The 20,968-nt window shown below is 38.9% G+C and overlaps 1 protein-coding gene across 6 annotated transcripts in view; it reads right to left on the bottom strand.

Moving 5' to 3' along the window:
* ARL15 (ADP ribosylation factor like GTPase 15) overlaps positions 1-20,968 on the bottom strand; it is a 407,407-nt gene that overhangs the window by 33,153 nt on the left and 353,286 nt on the right. For 5 of the 6 annotated variants that reach the window (XM_058564094.1, XM_058564092.1, XM_058564093.1 and 2 more), the window contains one exon: positions 20,772-20,789. The exons of the other annotated variant lie outside the window; for it this stretch is intronic. In XM_058564094.1, coding sequence (XP_058420077.1) covers positions 20,772-20,789 — 18 coding nt within the window. The remainder of the gene's footprint in view (positions 1-20,771; positions 20,790-20,968) is intronic. 6 annotated transcript variants of the gene reach the window in all.

The following is a 20,968-nucleotide window of genomic DNA, read 5'->3' as shown; positions in this document are numbered from 1 at the left end:
ACAGGGAGGTGCAGTTCTTTTCCAGCAAGAATGTATACGCATTTACTTGCCTTCCTTTCTCCTTTGTATGCTGCTTCTTCTTCCTTCTAATTTTTATCAAATTCAATGCAATTTGCGAGCCCCAAATACCCAAATTAGTGTTTGTGAATTTACGGAGAAGGTAATACATTCCAATCAGGAAACTGTTAAGTTAGACAGATTAGACATAACAAAGAATTCAATCCCTGAAAAAGTGCTTATAAGTGTCTTTTAGCATTTTCACAGTCTCCTTCAACTGCCTTTAATAAAATCTATTTTCCCTCTAGCATCAATTTTCAAGATTTTTAAATTCTTAATCTTTAACTTACTGATTTGCCTTAAAATTAGAGATACTTCAACTTTTTTCTTGAACCTTTTGTTTTTTCCTTGTGGTGCTTACTAACTTTCAGACATTATGCAAGTCACTTAACCAGTTCCTTTGGTGGAAAAGTGATGGTATTGGACCTTATAAACTACAGCAAGCATTGACCACGCATGTACTATGCATCTAGGACCATGTTCTGCTCCTGAAAAATGAGCATGGACCAGGAGCTGAGGGTCTTGGTTGTGTTTGGGAGCTCAAAATTAAAAGCACATAACAAAGAGAGGATGCAGGATCAAGTATAGTGAGGTGAAAACTGAGCATCATCAAGAACCTAAAATCTGTGATTTGAACGAGGCTGTGGCAACTCACGTGGTCTATAGAGTGGTGGTCTCTGGACCCTGAAAGCCTGGGTTAAAATTCTGGCTTTGTCCTTTACTAACTACCTGACCTTGGGTGCATCTCTAACCTCCCCTGGACTAGGTGAAGGCATTCAGCTCAGTGCCTGGCATGCAGGAGGCACTGCACACGTCAGCTAATATCCATGAACTCCTCTCACAATCAGCATAGAGGCAGGCTGATGGGAGCTCAAGTTCCTGGAGTCTTCATGCTGCATTCGAGATGGACTTTTGATTATAGTTCAGATTTGAATAGAGGAATATGAATGCCAGAAAAGGTTCCAGGAGATGGGGAGTGATGTATGGTTTCTTGAGTAGTTTAGATATTAAATGAGGTCAGTATTTTAGGACAAGCACTTGGATTAAATTTTTTTTAATTGCAAAGTAAATGTAAGCATTTGGTGAAAATCAATGTCACTGTTCTGACCATGATCTCTCTATAAGGGATCCCTGGGCTTCTCAGATCTTTTTCTTTACTTCTAATTCTCTAAGCTCACTATGAAGTGTGGATAAGTAAAGCTTTAACTAAAATCTAGCAAATCATTTCAGGTCAAGGAAATGAAGAGGCCTTTGTAAGTCTGAGGCACGAATTGAGGCTCAACTTGGAGAACTTCATAAACAAATATAGCCAGTTACCCAAATTCTATGAATTGTCACTGATATTCATTCATATATTTTATTCCTCTGTCAGTATATGGATGTATTTATGGCCTAACTGGAAAAAAATATTCCAAGGACCTTGTTATTCCAGGAAATGGCTGCCACTCAAGAAGAACATCATATAATGCTCGGCAGAGTTCACGCAAAGCTTCTGCACCACTGTCTCGTCTCTCACCTCCAGGTGTCTACACCACATAAAAGTCATTGCTCTAACCAATGCCCACTGCACATTCAGAATGAAATGATTTCTTACTGTAAAAATGGTATCATCCAAACACCCACAATAATTTGTATGTCGGATTGAAGACTAATGAATTTGCCAGTTTGCATAGGGCCTACATATTTATACTTTAGCAAGAGCACTGTAATTTTGCTTCTGAAGTTTCATTCCTTTCTTTCTATAAACAGAAATACAGAGTACCCATGGAAGATCATCTTTAATGTTTTTATGCGGTTAGAGGGAAACAATTCTCTTAGTCTCACTTATCAGGGCAATCTAATTCTTTGTTTAGATAAGCATTCCAGATAGGGGAATAAGTTCAAAAAAATGAATACATAAAAGCATGCAGATTGGTTAGATAGAAGGACAAGGGACAGAGGGAGGAAGCAGGGGTAAATATTATTTTTCCTTCCATGGGAGTATTTTAAAACTAAATGCCTTGCCCTGAAAAGTCAAGAGTTATGTAAAGTATTGGTGGTTGTAGTTATTTGAGAAAAGCATAACCAGAATGTGTATTTCTTTTATGGGTCAAACAGAAGTCAGGATAATTGTGAGTGCCCTTTACACCACTCAAAAATTGTTATAAAAATGAGCACCGTGAAAACTATAAAACTATAATACTATAGTGCCCACTATACATGTTTGTTAGCAAATAATAATTGTGAATCTTTTTACCAATCCACTGAATCAGAAATATGCAACTTAATTTAAAAAATAGCTTTTTTATCGTTGTGTAAGATTAATTCCCCTTTATCATTGTGTAAGATTAATTCCCCTTTATTAAATTTAGATCCTAAAAGATAAGTCTCTTCTTTGAGAGCACTATAAACATAAAACATTTTATGTATAGCAGTATTGATGAACTTGGCCATGGGAGATGGGATGGAAGGCCTGGTGGGCTACCATAAATGAATAGATCCCCCCATATGGAGCTCAGGCATATGTTGGTCTGGCTTCTCAATCAAAGCACCCCTGCAGGGGCTGGCCCTATGACCTAGTGGTTAAGTTTGGCACACTCCACTTTGGTGGCCTGGGTTCAGTTCCTGGGCATGGACCTACACCACTCATCGGCACCCATGCTGTGGTGGCAACCCATGTACAAAATAGAAGAAGACTGGCACAGATGTTATCTCAGGGCCAATCTTCCTGAGCAAAAAAAAGAAAGAAAGAAAGAAAGAAAAGAACAAAAGCACCTCTGCAAGGCCCAAGCATGGCAGCATGCAAATGGGAAAGAAATGCACAGAAGAGCTTCTATTCTTTTATTGCAAGAAAGGAAAAAAGCACAGGATAGTTTAATATGGGCACACTTGGTCTGACCTGAAGTGTTCTCTTTCTTTATCTCCTGTTCTTAGGATGGGCTGATCCATTTACTATGAGTTATTTTTATATTAAACACTAATGGGGAGCCGAATAATTTCACAGGGAATTTCAGATTAAAGCCCAATGATATTAAATATCCGGAGAATCTGGTATTAAATAAAGAAGGGTTACCAGCACCACTCAAATTAAATTTTTAAAAATAAAATAAAAAACAAAATATTTTCATAATAAATCTAAAAATCACATACCCACACAGGCTGCCTCTTGCCACCCAATGTATACTGTGTTGGCTACCAGAAAAAAGAAAAGAAAAGACAAAAGAGAGAGAGAGATTTATTGTTGTATCTCTTAAAACTTGCATGTTATCTTGAGACCTCCGTCTTAACCAAGCAGCCTATGGCAGCTCCTCCTGCTACTAAAAACCTGCTGTCGTCTCTCAGTCGGCTGAGAGAGATCTTCAGGGCTGCTTGGATTTGGCATCTCCCAAGAGCCTGAGAAGGAAAGGGTCACTTGCGAGAAACGAAATTTACCATCGTTTGGCAAACTTTTCCCCACATCATGTAAGTTTCAATGAGCCTAATGCTTATTCCATACAAATAGACGTCACTTCTTCCAAATGCAAGAGATACATTTAGTAGAAAAGAGGCAGAAGATACTGCTTTTGGAATTAGAGTTTACTTCAAAATTAAGTAAAGGACACATTCGAGGGTGCTCAACATTGTGGGGGGAATATTGTTGTAGGTCAACTAATGCACATACTGATTACAGAAGACATTCCTATGAATAAGGCAACTATGGAAGAAATCACTATTTCCTTTAAATTATCCAGTATCAGACAGTATCATACCAATTTTTAACATTCAAGTGGTTTCCCCATAGAAAAGATGTAAATTGGTCTAGGGAATTAAGCTGTATTTATGCCAGTTTAATGAAATGAAATTGGTTGGAAATACAAGCAATTTAAGTAAGCGGAAAGACTGTGTCACAGATTCCTTCAGGAATTCTGGACACTAGATTCACCCTGTATGTTTTTATTTCTTTCTACCTAAAAAGGACTTCATGAGAATAAATGATGATGTTCCTAACAATCAAGTAGAGGGAACAGTATAAACATGGAACGCTTTACACCTTTCATAAATTAATGCTTTCATAAATCATAAATCGTGATTATTAGTCTCAAAATCGAATCCTTACAAACATAAATGTATAGTCCCAGCTTTATTTGGCTTACAAAAAGGAAGAAAAAAAAAATTTTTTTTTTCTTCCTTTTGTGAGGATGATCAGCCCTGTGCTAACATCTGCCAATCCTCCTCTTTTTTTGCTGAGGAAGACTGGCCCTGGGCTAACATCCGTGCCTATCTTCCTCCACTTTACATGGGACGCCGCCACAGCATGGCCCGCCAAGCGGTGTGTCGGTGCGTGCCTGGATCCGAACTGGCCAACCCCGGGCCGCTGCAGTGGAGCGCGCGCACTTAACCACTTGTGCCACTGGGCCAGCCCCAGGAAGAAAAACTAATGTTAGCCACAGACTTATATATGCTATTGACAAACAGGCATGTTATAATGAAAAATTCAGCAGGAAAATTTTCCCAAATTTAATCTTTCCTCCAACTAGGGTTGCTGCTTCTAGTCCAACAGGCCTTGCACTGTGTGACACCAGGATGCCATTCACACAAATTATTACGTGAACAATGCTCCTACCACTTAAAGTGCACACATTATACAATTTGTTCTGTTGAAACAAATAATTTTAGATTTAATGAAGGATTAAATAATTTCTTTCCATCAAGGCAAATAGTGTGCTCGATATAGTCCCTTACAAGGGGACTACATTTGTGGTTTGTTTTTTTTTTAATTAATTAATTAATTAATTTAGTGTGTTTGTGTGTGTGTGAGGAAGATCAGCCCTGAGCTAACATCCATGCCAATCCTCCTCTTTTTGCAGAGGAAGACTGGCCCTGAGCTAACATCCGTGCCCATCTTCCTCCACTTTATATGGAATGCCACCACAGCATGGCCTGACAAGCGGTGTGTCGGTGCACGCCCGGAATCCAAACCACTACGCCACGGAGCCAGCCCCTACATTTCTTTTTATATTAAATTTTAGCTCCAAGAATAGTTTTGGCATTACGCAGGCATGCTCTAATTGGATCTTCGTCCTAAAGGAAGGAAGGTGGCAATAGACTGTAGCAATAGACACCTTTATTAGTGTCAATCCCATCTCCCTAGTCTTTGGCACTTGGACTTTCTTCTATCACTTATCATAGGAATACTATAAAAAGCCATATACATTTTCCTACACAGTACATTGCAATTTCCTCAACAGCATAAAAACCCAATGACAACCAAATAAAATGAGAATGACCAAGGTCAGGCCTTTCATTTCTTCTAAGGCTAGCCCACAAGCCTTTCTTTTTCTCAACTCCAGGTAGGTTTTGTTTCTAACAGTCTTGCAAAGAAGCTCACAGGCTGGAGGATTGGGCTTATGTCCTGTGTATCTTCTGTACTCTGCACACGTGGTGCAGTAGCCATTTAATTGAAAAAATACTTTTTGATGGGTCAGGCTTACCCTAAACTGCTTACTGGCCTTACGCTGCCACTCATCTTGATGATTATTTCACGTAATGCGTGGTTTCTAAAGATTAGTCCACACATTGCTGGATCTCAAAATTTAGTTTTGTAAATTGGCGTTTGTATTCTCTCGATAAACTCAAGAGGGGCAGCCTCAGTGCCCGTATATTGCTTTGTTACAAAGAAACCACGGCCAGGAGCGTTTTCAAACAAATCTAAACCTTACAAGGAAGGGAACTTCCACTTATTAAGAGAGAACCAGGATAAAGAATGCAGAAAACATATGCTTTTGGGGAGGGTGAGAGGAGGCAGTAGAAAACTAAACTTAAAATGATTTGGGTACAAATTTCCCCAAGGGAGCATAAACCAAATGGAACTGAGTAACGCCCAGCAGCCCCTGGCCCTGCCAACAGCTCCCCCTTCTTTGAAGAGCTTTGCCAATGGCTTTTACCTCTGGCACAAAGACTAGTTACAAAATGGACCTACTATCCCCAATCCCAGGCTTTCTAAATAACAAATAAGCAAGGAAGAAAAAACCTTCATAAGTGGATCACCATCTGGGTTGAGGAACGAATTTACGCCAGTGAAGCGGTGCTACGAAATTATAAACATTCTGGAAGACTCTGTGCCTTGATCAAAAGTACTGGGTGAAAGCCAAATTTGGAAACTGAAAGCAGGACGCAGCCAATGTTTGTGGTCTTTATCATTCACTGTTATATTGGTTATAGGTAATGCTGGACACAGTGTCAACGTGAAGTTAATGAAGGCTGTGAGATATGAACAAGTGGCTGGCAATAACAAAGCAGGCCACAGGGAACTGAGATTTGCAAATAGAAGCTAAATGTGAGATTGTCAACGATGAAGGAGCTCGAAAAATTGCATGTAAAATGTAGACGAGCTGGGGCAAAGGACATTGGAAGCCCTATCAGTTTCTGATTCACTTCTAGCAAACAGAGCCCTTCTCATAATCCCCCTCATCTCCCAAATGTCTCCAGATTTATTGGGTACAGTTGGATAATTTGAAAGGATTTACATAAGCATGAAAACTTAAGGTCACAGTTATCACAGAGTCAATGTTGTGATTTATAACAAAGAAACAAATAAAAATCTTTTATTTAGAACAGGACCAAGCATCTCTGCTGTACTCTCTTGACATTACTTCTTGGGACAAACTTTAGAGCCTTTTCCAAAAAAATAACCCTATCCACCTTTGCTTCATGCTCTCCAAGAATCTTCCAGAGTCAGGGCATGGAGGCATGGGCAGAATTATCCACTGAGAAAAGGGACTGACTGAATCTAGAAGGAAAAAAGACACAGGACATAGGGAGGTACAGTGTGAACAGCATTCCCTTACAGGTCTTGACCATCGGAAGAAAGCTTTCCTTTTACCAGCAAAGACTAAGAAAAAGCATTCAAACATATTAGAATGAACACTTACAAAGCTCATCATAATATACATCAAGTTTAAGGATCTTTCTCAATGAGAATCTGTTCTTTCTTCTAAATTGCTTAGTTCAGTTTTAGAAGATGATGGCTGACATAGCATATTTTTTACAATAACATCTGCAGGATATTTCCAAAATCTGGCTTAAAAAGCAATGTCCACAAGTGTACGGTGATGGATGATAACTAGTCTTTGGGTGGTGAACATGATGTAGTCTACACAGAAATCGAAATATAATGACGTACACCTGGAATTTATATAATGTTCTAAACCAATGTTACCTCAATAAAAAACTTTTAAAAAGCAATGACCAAAGGCTAAATTTAGATTTTGAAGATTTCTAAAGTTATGAAAATGAATGTTGTGTGGGCAGAATACCGTAAACTGGAACTCAAAATCAGTCAAGATTAGTAAAATAATTTCGTTTTCTTTTACTCTGACCATGTTCATGAAAAGGAAATCATTAAGATTTCACTCAGGGTTCTAAATAAACATTGAGGTTATTATAGCTATTTAGACTTTTTGATAGATGTTCACAGAAATGTTTCCTATGATTAGTATGTGCATTTAGTTGATCTATGAAAATATTCCCTCTGGGGTGTTATTTAACCTTTCACTAAATCTTTAGTCATTTGTTGTAACAGACATAGCGAGACAAACTGCTTTTATATGCCACTGCACCTGGAGGTGGACCCATCGGCAGACTCTATAAAGACACATGCAGAATTCCTGGATGCTGGGGAAGCTGCCATTTAGCTCAAGGCTTCCTTACTGTCATTTCATGAGAAATCTTAAGTATGCAACTGCACATCCACTTAAAAGTATAATATTTTATTGTTTAACTGAAATTCCAGGGAAGACAGCATATAAATGGAGAAAAAAATGGAAACCTGGCCACACAGAGCTCTTAAATAAATTTAATAGCTGTCCACAGGCAGGAGATTTAATGTACATTAAACTCTTACCACTCGACACACACATCTTTTCCCTATAGTATGTAGGAAGACCAGTTCCAATAGAAGAAGGCCTTGAAGGATGTTATTACCCATTCTCCGTCTATTAATAGAATAATGCAGTAGTCAAAAGACTTTCAAAAGATAAAAGCGTCATTCTCTCTAAAGTTTCTGGACTTCTGCCGAAATCACAGTCATATTTTCATATTTGTCAGCTCAAAGAGACTCTTTTATAATAGCAAATAAAAATTAAGTGTTCACACTGGGCTTCAAAGCAAAATTCTTTCAGTGATGATGCATAAAGCACAGTATACATCTTTCTTTAGGAAGGTTGACTGCCTCAAATTCAATATTCAAACTGGTAACATCACAGAGTTAAAACACACTGGGACAATGACGGCTATGATCCGACTTAAAAAAAATTAGGCTAATTATGCAGAAAAGAGTTCTCAGATGGGTGAATCCAGGATCCTTTCCCAGAGGTGGCATTTTTCAGAAATGTCCTTCATAAAGACATGGAACTGAAGAGTGAACAGGGATAAAAAGGGAGACAGGATCACAATGAAGACTACTATTACCACTTGGTGAGTGCAGAGCAGTGTCCGAGTAAAGAATTAAACCACTTAATAAACTAACGTACAAAAAGCTATTAAATAATATTAATCCCCTTGGTGTAAACATACTCACATCCTAACGCTTTTTCTTGGATTACTTTCCCACTTTCTAAGAGAGTTGCTTTCTTTACACCTACTCTCATCCAGGAGCAGTGCCTGCTCATAAGCAGATCGATGCTTGTGAGGAACAGAAGTAACGATAAGTTGTTGATTTAAATAGTTTCAAGCTATTGACAAAAAAGAAAATACATATCAGCAGAATCCTATTCAGCTATTAGCAGACTCAAGAGTACAAAAGCAAGCCTATCCTCTTTAAACCTGCGGCCAGGTTTCCATTTTTTCTCCATTTCTCCATGATGTCTAGCATGTATCATTCTTTCATTTTTAGCACAGTTGGTGGACTTTTACATCTGGAAATATCCCAAACCTCAGTGCCTCGGATGGTGCTTGGCAGATAGTAAGCTCTTGATGAGTTGTTGAGAGGAATCCTTAGAAATGTGGTTGAATGTTTTCTGGATTCCAGGGTAAATTTCAGGGGGTGCAGAGGGCCAACTGACAGTGGGGGGAATTTATTCATGTCTGATTTGCACCTGAATTTGTTAGCCATATTCCTCCAAAGTAAACAGCAACAGCCCCAGAAATCCTAGATTATCTCAGGCATTTGTAATCTCAGAGAAAAGAAAGAAAATAAAAGGAAAAAATAAGAAATCATTTATGAAAGGATTAGCTTTTAGAAAGAGATGCATATATAAACCTAGTAAAACAATATTTCTTTATATAAATGTCTTCATGATAGGCCTCTTTACTTAGAAATAATGATTATAAATAAGCAGCCAAGGGCAAAAGCTATCATTTGCTTCACACACGGGCATTTATTCTCAACGACTTTATGATAAAAATGTGATTTTTGCCCACATCACACTTTAACAATGCTCAGAGAAAGGGTAAACAATTTGCCCAAGGTCACAGGGCTAGAAAGCAGTAAAGCTGAGTTTTAAACCTGGAACTGCCTAATTCTAAAACTTATATGCATAATTCTAAAACTTGTCCAGCTTGGAAAATCAGAGAATTGGCTCAACTGCAGGGAGTTGGACCAACTTGAATTTCAGTCTTGACTTTGCCATTTGCTACCTGTATGATATTGAGCAAACCTTTGCATCCTTATCCGAAAAATAATACATATGTATCTCTCAGGGTTGCTGCAGGAATTACAAACAACGTCTAGAAAGTCCTTGACAGCTGCTATTGCTATTGTTGTTACCATCATTATTATCACAAGGAATACAGACTTTTGAAATTGATTAGGAGTTGACTATCCAATTTTCTCATTTATTGATGCATTTCATTTGCATATAACCCGACGACGGGACTCAGTTAAGCAGTTCGAGTTCCTCTGCTAGGGTCGCCTAGAGGAAAAGCTGGGACCAGAACTCTGCTTCCTTGCCCAGTGCTATTTCCACCACCCTCTGCTACCTCTCACTTGTTTTACTTTAAAAAAAAAGTAAACTAATCCCAAAGATTGCTAATCAAATCCAAACCAAATAGGGAAAGAAACTGTTCCTCCTTTGCAGAGAACCGTAAAATAGGAATGCAGAAAACACATGCTTTTGGAAAAAAATCAACAGAAAAAACTCAATACTCTTTGGGTACAAATTCCCCCAAGGGAACACAGAACCTGACAGAACCGAAAAAAACACCCACTGAAAGTGGACCCTGCCAAGAGTTCTCCCTCCCCGGAGGCTCAGTGTCAATGGCTTTCACCTCTGGCATGGTGACCAATTACAAAATGGGCCTTCTAGTCCTAACCACAGATGTCCTAAATGACAAATTAAGTGTCCAGGAGATAAAAGGTTATCGTGGAATAAGGACAACACACACACACACACAGAGGACCTGACATGGGATTAAAAAAAAAGTCTCATTTGGTTTTTAGCACATTTACACTGGTTTTTCTTTTCCAGGATAACTCTTAGGTCAGTAGTTTAAACAACTATTAAAACTTAAGAGAAAAGACTCCCACGCAAGTGCTACATAAGTATCACATAACAATAACACCAACAAGGATGTGCCAAGTCTACGCATCAGGGCGAGGCTATGGAATGGCAAAGAATTCACGGGTTTTAAGGGACTTCCCAGCCCAAACAATGCTCGACTGGTACCACAGCAACAGCGTCATCCCCGGGGGCTGAACCATTCCCAGGGCCATTCATATCAAGGTCAGATCAGTGTTCCTATTCGTTCTCATGAGAGTAGAAATGACAGTCAGTGTTCATTATCAGAGACACACAGAATACTAAAATGCTGAAATAATTTTCTCTCGATCCAGAGGATTGTGAAAATAAACATCCTCCAATAACATGGTATTCAGAATTTAGGAGAGCTTACAAATATGCAAAATGTTTTATTTTGTTCTTATTTGCATCTCTCTTCTTTTTTCCTTTTTTTTTAAGTTACAAAAGGTGGTTTATCCATATTTCTCCTTGGATAACTTTCTGCTAAAAAAAAAAAAAATTAAAAATTTAAGACTGCTTGGTGAGCAATTGAACTACGGTACTACATACTTACCCTAGGAAACCTCCCCACCACATGCATGGGTAAATACTCTTACTTTTTTGTACAAAGAAATAAGAAATCAAACTATATTTCCAAAATAGCCTGCATACATTTTCTTACCGATAACCATTACATTATTGTGCAAGTCAATCTTCCAACCATCCTCTTAACCAGGTTGTTTACACATTTTTAAAAAGTTCTTCTTATTGGTGTTTGTTGTACTCATCACTTTGTTGTCTGACCACATTAGCCTCAGTTTTCTGTCTCTATGTTTAGAGTTAATCAGGATAAATCAGAATTATTTTTCCGTGGTTAGGTGAATCTTTCCCTTTTTTGCACAGAGCTTTCCCAGCATCACACAATTACACCAAAATTCTTTGAGGTATTAGAGATTTCCTGTAGGTCAGTTACTGTGAAGACTCTTAGACTCACACCCAAATGATATCTTGGTTGCATTTCTTCTAGGATATACTTCCCTCAACTACTCAAATTAAGCATATCAAGCATCGTTAATCGGATTAGGTTTAGGAAGAGCTCCAAATGCAATCACTGTCATGGTGAATATAAAGGCAATTGTTATTTTTCTTCAAGTACCTTGACCTTTTCCTTTCACTTCGGGAATTATTGTTTTGTAATAATTTCCTTATAAAAGTATTACCTATCTTCTGTATCTTCCCAAAGTCTTATATTTCATGTTAATGCTTGTATTTCAGTTTCCATCTTACTGACATTACAGTTTGTTACTAATGCTATTCAAGTTCTCTTTACAAATTTGCTCTTGTGTAAGGTTGCTTTCCTTCCTGTGTTTCCTTGTGTTAAAAGTTACATTGTTTGAATTAGTGCACATATTTACCTTTTGACCTTTAAAATGCATACTTAATCTTTGCAATTTTTCTGGTATTATGGAAAATATTCTACTTGAAAGTCATAAGAATGGATCATGCAAATATATTTACTTCTCACAAATATCCTGTCTTTCACAGTCATTTAAACAAAGACAAAACGAGTTTGGGAATTTAATACTGCTTAGATACAAATCATCCCAAAGGCATGCTAGACCTTTAAGATTCTAGTTCTCTCAAAGATTTTAAGCAAAATAGACAATGACACTTTAATTTCTAGGGAACTCAAATACTTTAAATGTATACTGAATGTTTCTTAGGAAGCTCATCTTTTGTATCACTCAATTCTCCTAGGATGTATATTGGTTATACCATAGGTAGGAAGGGATTTCAACAATACAAAGATCGATAGGGAGCCAATACGGCTTCAAACTGAGGAAAATATTCAGTCACAATATTTCAGTTTTGCAAATAGAAAGATATTATATCACTCACGATTCCCAATGTTCCTTACATTTGAAGTCTGTGGGTTAATAGTCATCAAAGACTAAAATTACGCATTATATGATTCTAACAAATATGTATAGAAATCTGTAATTTAGACGTGTTACCCAGAGACCAAACATGTTGACTTTTGCTTGAAAATAAAACAAATAAAGGCCTTAATTTTTAAAACCAGACCAACCAGTGCTACAGTACTGCTTAATTCCCACAGGGATATAGCAAGAGTTGCATTTTCTTAATTTGCTGAAAGAAAACAATCCATAACTTTCTCTCTACCTTTGAGAAATTTAATAAAATAAAATTTTGAAAGAGATCAAGAGTAGAAATCAAAATGTCAAAGATGGCTAAGAAAAAGCCAGCTACTCTGGTGGGAGTTCCTTACGCATATTTGAAGAATTTTTCCTCAACATGAAATGAAGTTAACAGGAATTCACTCATTATGCATGGTCTAGTGTAACATTAAATGCCCATAGGTTATTTTTAAACTTTTATAGACATAGAAGTTAGATGTCATGCTTCCACATTTAACAGAGAACAATTACTGATTTTAAAAAAAGGAAAGAAAGAAACACGCACACCTCACTTATGCCCATAACTTATGGAACTTCCATGTTCAATATGAAAAATAGAAAGAGCATTTCTAATGTGATGTCAATTCTTTTGAACTTCCAATAATTTGAATATACATTTAACAGCAAATAGTTTAATAATCACATCATGCAGCTGACTTAATTCTCAAAATGTCTTTGTAGTTTTATTGTTCTATAAAAGCAAACTGTTTGATCGAAAATTGTACTAGGTCAGACTTTTACAAGAAAAAAATTTATTATATTGCTCATTAAAGCTTAAAGATTAGGGGCCGGCGGGTGGCGCAAGCGTTAACTGCGAGTGCTCCAGTGCAGTGGCCCAGGGTTTGCCAGTTTGGATCCCGGGCACGCACCAACGCATCGCTTGGCAAGCCATGCTGTGGCGGCGTCCCATATAAAGCGGAGGAAGATGGGCACGGATGTTAGCCCAGGGCCAGTCTTCCTCAGCAAAAAAAGAGGAGGATTGGCCAATGTTAGCACAGGGCTGATCTTCCTCACAAAAAAAAAAAAAAAAGCTTAACGATTAATTACCAAGTTTAGTCAATGGGGTTCCTTTGAACTGCCTGTGAGATGAATGTTTTATTACTTATTTTCATAATACTGAGTAGATTTGACAGATTTTTACCTTACAAAATCTCAATGGTTTATTTCACAATATTATTTATTTCTTAAACCAAAGCATTAGTCATTCTTTTCCTTTCCTCCTTCTCCTTTCCCTTTACTTTTACAGGATTTTTTTAAAAGAAAATACTTAAAATATGAAGAAATCTAACATTACACATCATTAAGCCTTAACCAAATTCACAATAAAGTGTGCCCACAATCCTTAAAAAAAGAATTATGTATACAAAAATACATGGGAAACTTGCTGTTCTTAGAGAAGAATGGAATGGAAAAGATAAATAAATTTCCACATCTGAGGTAGAGTTTTCTTTTTAAAGGAGGTCGGGTAAGTTCATGCAGAAAAACTCTACAGAATAGGCTTGTCATCAAATATAAATGAAGCAAGGATTATTGGGTTTAAGTTGTTTTCTTATGAGTCAAAAAAATTTTTCAAGGGTTTTAGCCAAGTATATGAAGGTAAGTGATGCCCACTTCTGGTTTTGCCAAAGAACACCAGAAACTACAAAATCCAAAGGCTCTGGCAGAATGAATCTTGACCTGGGTCAATTCTCCATAATAGGAACCCGTAGAGTATCTTCTAGTCCAAGCCCACTTCACGTCTAAACTATTAGATAATAGCAGGCCAGATGCATGTTCTCAACGAAGCATAGGTGATATATTTGGTGGTTCCTCTCTGAGTTATCAGTGATTTCTCCCTTTCTTCACCTCCCCTCCACCTAGAGGAGGGCCTACTGCTCTGCAGGGTGCTCACCTCTGACTACCTCCAGCAACTGCCTCTTAGTGCCTAATTGTGTCTGGCGTGTAAGAGAAGAGAGAGACTTGCACAGATATGAGTCACAGGGAGCTTGAACTCTAAGGCAGACTACTATCACAGATAAACATGTTCAAGATTTCCAGACAATACAACAGAAACATCATGCCAATATACAAATAAATATTACTTAAGTCAGATATCAGACCAGGATAACCTTAGAAGTAGAAAGTAACTGATTTGAAACAAGAAGTTTTCGTGCAGGTATATGAAAATGTGCAGAGGCGCTGGGACACAGTAAGTGATTAAAGGTAGACTATTCTAGTAGCCCAGAGACAGGCTTAGGAATAAGGGCAATATACCCAGAAATGGAACTTGCAGTAATTTCACACCAAGAATTACTTATGCAGCATTTAAAAAATGTGAACTGAAAGCAAGTTACAGAAAGATAACCAACACAAAATAATACACCCTAACTTCAGGACAGCAGTCACCTCTTAGGAGGCAGGGAGGGGAATAGAATCAAATAGTTATTTATAAAGTTTCTATTTTAAAAATAACTGAGCTATGAAATAAATATGGCAAAATATCAACATTAATTATTAAGACTGTGTAGAGTCTGTTATGTTATTTTGTGTGAATTATAGACTTCATAATTTAAAGAGAGAGAAATACATATATTACATTTAAAAATAAGGAAAGGAAATATCTAAAAATGATTATTGGGGTTATATCAAGATGAGAGGGTAATGAATGGGCTTTTCCTCTTCCTCTAGCTTTCAGATTTTCTGTAATACAATTGTGGTAGTCATCATTGCTATTTCCCGAAATTTCTGGTTCCCTGCCTCTGGACACCTGCTGGGATGTACTGCCTGGTTCCCTGTAGCTGGGTGGGGCCCAGTACTGACCAAGAACTTGTGAGTGGTTAAGTGGAGGATTTAATTAACGACCCTATCCCCACCTCAGCTCTCTTTTCCTGCTGCCACTGCAAATGGCGATGTTCAAGATGGTGGCCGCTCTCTCAGCCCGCGTCTCTGTGTGATTACAGAAGAACAAACGGTCTCTTCTGTCCGCTAGTGACGGAAAGGTAGCAAGAAGGAGAAAGAAACCTTTGTTGCTTTAAAACACTAGAATTTCGGGGTGTTTGTGATTGCAGTATATCATAGCCTATTTTTAAGAAAATATTTTTAAGTGAGAGAAGATAGAATTACTAATTCTCTAAACAAAGACTTATTGAGAGCCCATTGTGTGACAGCACTGTTTCAAATATTCGGGACACGATGCAGCCATAACACAAAGAAGGTCCCCGCTATCCTGGAGATAACATTCTAATGGGGTGCTAAATGTATGCAAGTAAATCAATTTTAAAAAGGAACATATATAAAATACAATTTCAGAGGATGGTAAGTGCTCTGAAGAAAATTAAAGCACAATAAGAAAGTAGAGCATTTTTGGAGGCAGGAGTAGCTGGGACGGCTATTTGAGAGAGGGTATCAAGGAAGCTTTCTCTGAGGTGACATCGAGCAGAAACCTGAGCGAGAGTGAGTGAGAGATTCACAGGAAGATTAGGTTAAGAGTGTTCCTTTAAGGTGAGTTTTTCTTCTTTATTAAAATATAATTTTATTATCTTATCCAAACAATCAAATAAAACATATGTTGGGGGAGGGGTCAATGTAACTGGAACTTAACAAATGATGCAGTAAGCAGAAGAAAAAATCAGAGAGCCTGGCAGGACTAGATCACTTAAGGCCTGGATCAAGGGAAGTTACATGATCTGATTTACACACTTAAAGATCACGGGCTTCTGTGTTTATAATGTAGGAGGGCAAGAGTGGAAGCAGCGAGACCAGGTAGGAAGCATTATAAGAATTCAGGTGGGAACAGTGGCTTGGACTAGGGTGGTAACAGTAGAGACACATTTGGGATATATCTTGAAGATAAAGAGAAACTGCTGGGGCCGGCCCCGTGGCTTAGTGGTTAAGTGCGTGCGCTCCGCTGCTGGCGGCCGGGGTTTGGATCCCGGGCGCGCACCGACGCACCGCTTCTCTGGCCATGCTGAGGCCGCGTCCCACATACAGCAACTAGAAGGATGTGCAGCTATGACACAACTATCTACGGGGGCTTTGGGGGAAAAAATAAATAAAATTAAAAAGAGAAAAAAAAAAAAGAGAAACTGGTGCCTGGGAATTGTGTAAATGGGGGAGAGGGATGCAGAAAAGATGCTACTTTTACTGAGATGGAAAACACTGAAGAGGAGTTGGGTTTGAGTGGGGCTTGGGTGGGGGGAAGTCCAGAAATCTTTTGGCCTTAAATGTAAGATACCATCAAACATAGTAGTTGGGAGGCTGAGGAAGCACAGGAATAGTCTGGAACTCAGTGGAGAGGTTTGACTAGAGATATAAACGTAGGAATCACCAGTGTATAGGAGTCATCAGTGTATTCAAAACCACAGGCGGGCCGGCCCCGTGGCTTAGTGGTTAAGTGCGCGCGCTGCGCTACTGGCAGCCCGGGTTAGGATCCCGGGTGTGCACTGACGCGCTGCTTCTCCGGCCATGCTGAGGCCGCGTCCCACATACAGCAACTAGAAGGATGTGCAACTATGACACACAACTATCTACTGGGGCTTTGGGGGAAAAAAAGAGGAGGAGGATTGGCAATAGAGCCGGTCTTCCTCAGTAGAAAGAAGAGGATTAGCATGGATATTAGCTCAGGGCTGATCTTCCTCACCAAAAAAAAAACCCCACAGGAAAAATGAGATCACCTAACGTATAAGTGTAGATGGTGAAGAGGTCCAAGAAATGAGGCCTGCATTCCAACATTTAGAAGTGAAGAAAGTACTTCAGGAAAGGATGGATCTACTGTGGACTGCTGAGGAGTCAAGTCATAAGGTGACTGATTGGTGTGGCCTAAAGAGAGAATGAGAGGTGAGGAAAAGGAGGCAGCAAATAAACAACAAACATTCTTTCCAGGAGTTTTACTATATAAGGTGTGCTTGCAGAGTCGAGAAAGGAGTGGGTTGTAGTAGGGATAGAGGGGTGGAAAAGAAAGGTTTTAAAAAAATTATAATAGGCCATATAATTGGAATGTTCCACTAGAGAGGAGCAAAAACTAATGATGCCAAAAAGAAAGTGTACCTTCAGCAGGTGAAAGGAAAAGGACACACAGTAAGGCAGCGGGGAAAGTAGGCTAGTAGATTTGGTCATGGGAAGATGAAGGTTCTTTTCTGATGGTTTCTATTTCCTCATTGAAAGAGGAAACAAGGTCATCCACAGAGAAGGAAGAGGGGATGGATGTTGGAGGATTGGGACAGGAAAGAAAGTATGAACTAGTCCCCCCCAGAGAACTGACCAGATAAACATAGTAGGATTGCCAGGAAATTCGGGGCTATTTGAGCCTTATGGTTATCAATCTGATAAGAGGCCAGTCAGGACCGCTGTTGATTTTTCCTCCTGTCATGCTCAGCTATTCAGATGCAGGTGTGGAATAAGTGAGTTGAAAAGATAGGATGTGATTGTCAAAGTTAGAGGACTTGAAAATGAGGTTTTACAGGTGGAGCAGCTACTTGTAGTTAATGACGAGGTCTAGTAGAGAATGGCCTTAGAGAGGGTGGCTGAGGTAGAAGGAAGCAAAGATTGTTAGACGAAAGGAGCTCCAGGGAGCTGGATGAATTTTCCAAGAATGATAGACTGTGAGCCATGGGAAGAGGAAGAGTGAAACCAGGTGCTGAAAAGCATCAATGAATGATGGGCAGAATAAACAGCAGGTTGTGGAAAATGCATCAAGGAGGGTAGCAGGTAGAACAGTATGATAGCTTATGACACAAAGGAACTGGGATTTTTAATTGGATGAGAAATGGCCTGGACATGGCAGCAAGGAAAAAAGAAGACAGCTACCCTGACTCCTGGTCCTGTGGTATGTGGGCTATGGGAGATAAAAGTCACACAAGAGGGAACAGCACAGCTAGGACAGAAGGATAGAAAATAACTAATATCCCAACAGTGATCTTACAGTGCCTTAGATCTTTATGGTAAATACCACCATGTCTGGCATAACATGTAACAGGGCTTGAACAAATACTTGGGTTTTAACTAAAAGGAGTTTAAAAATACTATCAATTCCACAGACAGACAGCCTAGATATGAGGCTTTAGGAAAAGTCCAGAAGGGAGTGGTCAAATAGTTTGAGCAAGATACTTGGCATATATGAGGAAACGGGTAAAATAGAGAAACGACCTCATCACCTAGTGAGTAGCTCCCCACTGCACCCTAAGCTACTTTCTCCCCAGTACCATCTCCTTTTCTTTTTTTTTTTTTTTAATAATTTTATTTATTTATTTTTCCCCCAAAGCCCCAGTAGATAGTTGTATGTCATAGCTGCACATCCTTCTAGTTGCTGTATGTGGGATGCGGCCTCAGCATGGCCAGAGAAGCGGTGCGTCGGTGCGCGTCCGGGATCTGAACCCGGGCCGCCAGTAGCGGAGCACGCGCACTTAACCACTAAGCCACGGGGCCGGCCCCCATCTCCTTTTCTTTGATTTCTGTTCTTATTATTTGTATTGCCTTCTAGACTTTCAATTTTCTCATTCACCTGCTAGAAATTCTTTAGCTCAGGTACTACTTCTTTTGGTCACCACGGTTTACCTAAGGCCTAGCAAAGTGTCTGCTAAATATAAGGGGCTCAAACAATATCAAATCAACAAAATGGAAATGAGAAAAGTATGGCTAGAAATAGCCTAATTAAGTTATATTATTCAGAGAAAGGCTGAGGTGAGTTCGACACTTCTGTGGATCCCTTCTTAGGGACGGAATTGGTCTTTAGAAAGGAAGGCATGAGAAATGCATGTTGAATGTTGACTCCTGGGCAACAGCTCAGGGAGGCTGCAGCCTTGTGGACCTGGGGCTAGACAGTACTTGACCACAGAGCAGGCTGGGAGTGGTCAAGGATATGTGGGTCAGCTCTCTCTTTTTTACTCACTCATCTTCAAAGTCCTGCCTCATGCACAGACTAATTGTGACCTCATCCCTAAGCAACTCCATTCTGTCCACCGTTGTGTCTCATGTTCTCCACTTCCTGTGCTAACAGATCACCACTATTTCCACAGTAATCCTAGCTTCTGCACCATTACTTTGCAGCTGTGAACACAGACATATTTGTCGTTTAGTGAGTATGCACATGTGAGTTAGATGTATATTGACATCAGCCAGTTTATCTTTTAGATTATAAACTCTTAGAACCAGGGATTTGTAGTCTCTTTAGTGTAATCTGTGGTTAGTTAACTCTGTTTAGCTCAAGGTTGAGGGTTTAACCTTCAAATGGATTATTTTAGTTTGCTTTGCTTCACTGCCTTAAACTATCTCAGATTCAGGCATTCTCAGCACACTGAGAAGTATTAAACAAAGACAGAATAATATAGGAAAAAAATCAGAATTTGAATAAAAATTTCCAACTTCACTATTGCAAACACCATACGTTAAAAAGAACAGCAGGGAAATTCCAAAGCACCTGAAAAATGAGTTGAGAAAACAAAAAGGTTTATATAATCTAAAATTCCTGACTGCAGAAATATGTAAATATATATTTAAACTTGAAATATATGGCCATTCCTATTAAATGTAAAGTCAAATAAATTTATGTTAAAGTAAAATGTAGTCTTCTCATTCCACTGATCTTAAACACAAAAGTTTAGAGCTAGGAAGGACCTTACAAGCCAGCCCCCTCATTTTATAGATGCAGTCACTAAAACCCAGAGAAGGGTTACTGATGTACTCAGCATCAGACGGCACCGTGAGGAGGCAGTGTGAAGTGGGAAGACCACAGGCTTTGGAGACAAACAAGCCTGCATGTGACCCTGATCTTCCACCTCTAGCTGTGTGACATTGGGAAAATTCACTCTTTCAAACCCCAGTTTCCTCCTGTGTGAATTAGAGATAATATCAGCTATAATATATTAAAGAAGCATTGTGAAGATTAAATACGATAATAAATGTGAAGTGCCTAGCACAGAACTTCCTGGCTACGATGGCTGAATAAAGTCAGATTATAGAATCCTTCCCCTAAAGAATAATGAAATCAACTTAAAATCACTATTTAAAATAAACTAAAAATGTTAACAGAAACCAACCAAGTTAAGGAAAACACCATAACATAATCTTTGAAAGTGGTGCCCAAGAGTACAAAAATTCCAAGAAAAGAAAGGATTGGGTCGGAGATGGGACAGTTAGGTGGACAAAGACCTAAAACCTATCATTAACAGCCCCCAATTTTGGGAAAATAGATCTGAAGTGGTATTTAGGCAACCTGGGGAAAAGATGGAAAAATCCATCCAGAGTAAAAATACCTCCCTGCCATCACAGGATCTCTTCAGACACAGAAAAGCAAATCAGGACTCACCATTTTGGTTTTCCATGCCTGGGAGGAAAGGAGGAGAAGAAAAGAGTATGAGTCACAATCAAGCAAAGCTAATTAATTACAGCCCAATGTCATTATAACACTACATGTAGGAGTCTAACAAATTCAATCATGTACGTGAGATTTCATTACTGTAAAGTTAATGACATAAGGACAAGGGCTGGGATGAAGGAAAGAGG

This window comes from Diceros bicornis, chromosome 20 (genome assembly GCF_020826845.1).
Source record: "Diceros bicornis minor isolate mBicDic1 chromosome 20, mDicBic1.mat.cur, whole genome shotgun sequence".
Lineage (NCBI taxonomy): Eukaryota > Metazoa > Chordata > Mammalia > Perissodactyla > Rhinocerotidae > Diceros > Diceros bicornis.
This window is presented reverse-complemented; position numbering and strand designations above follow the sequence as displayed.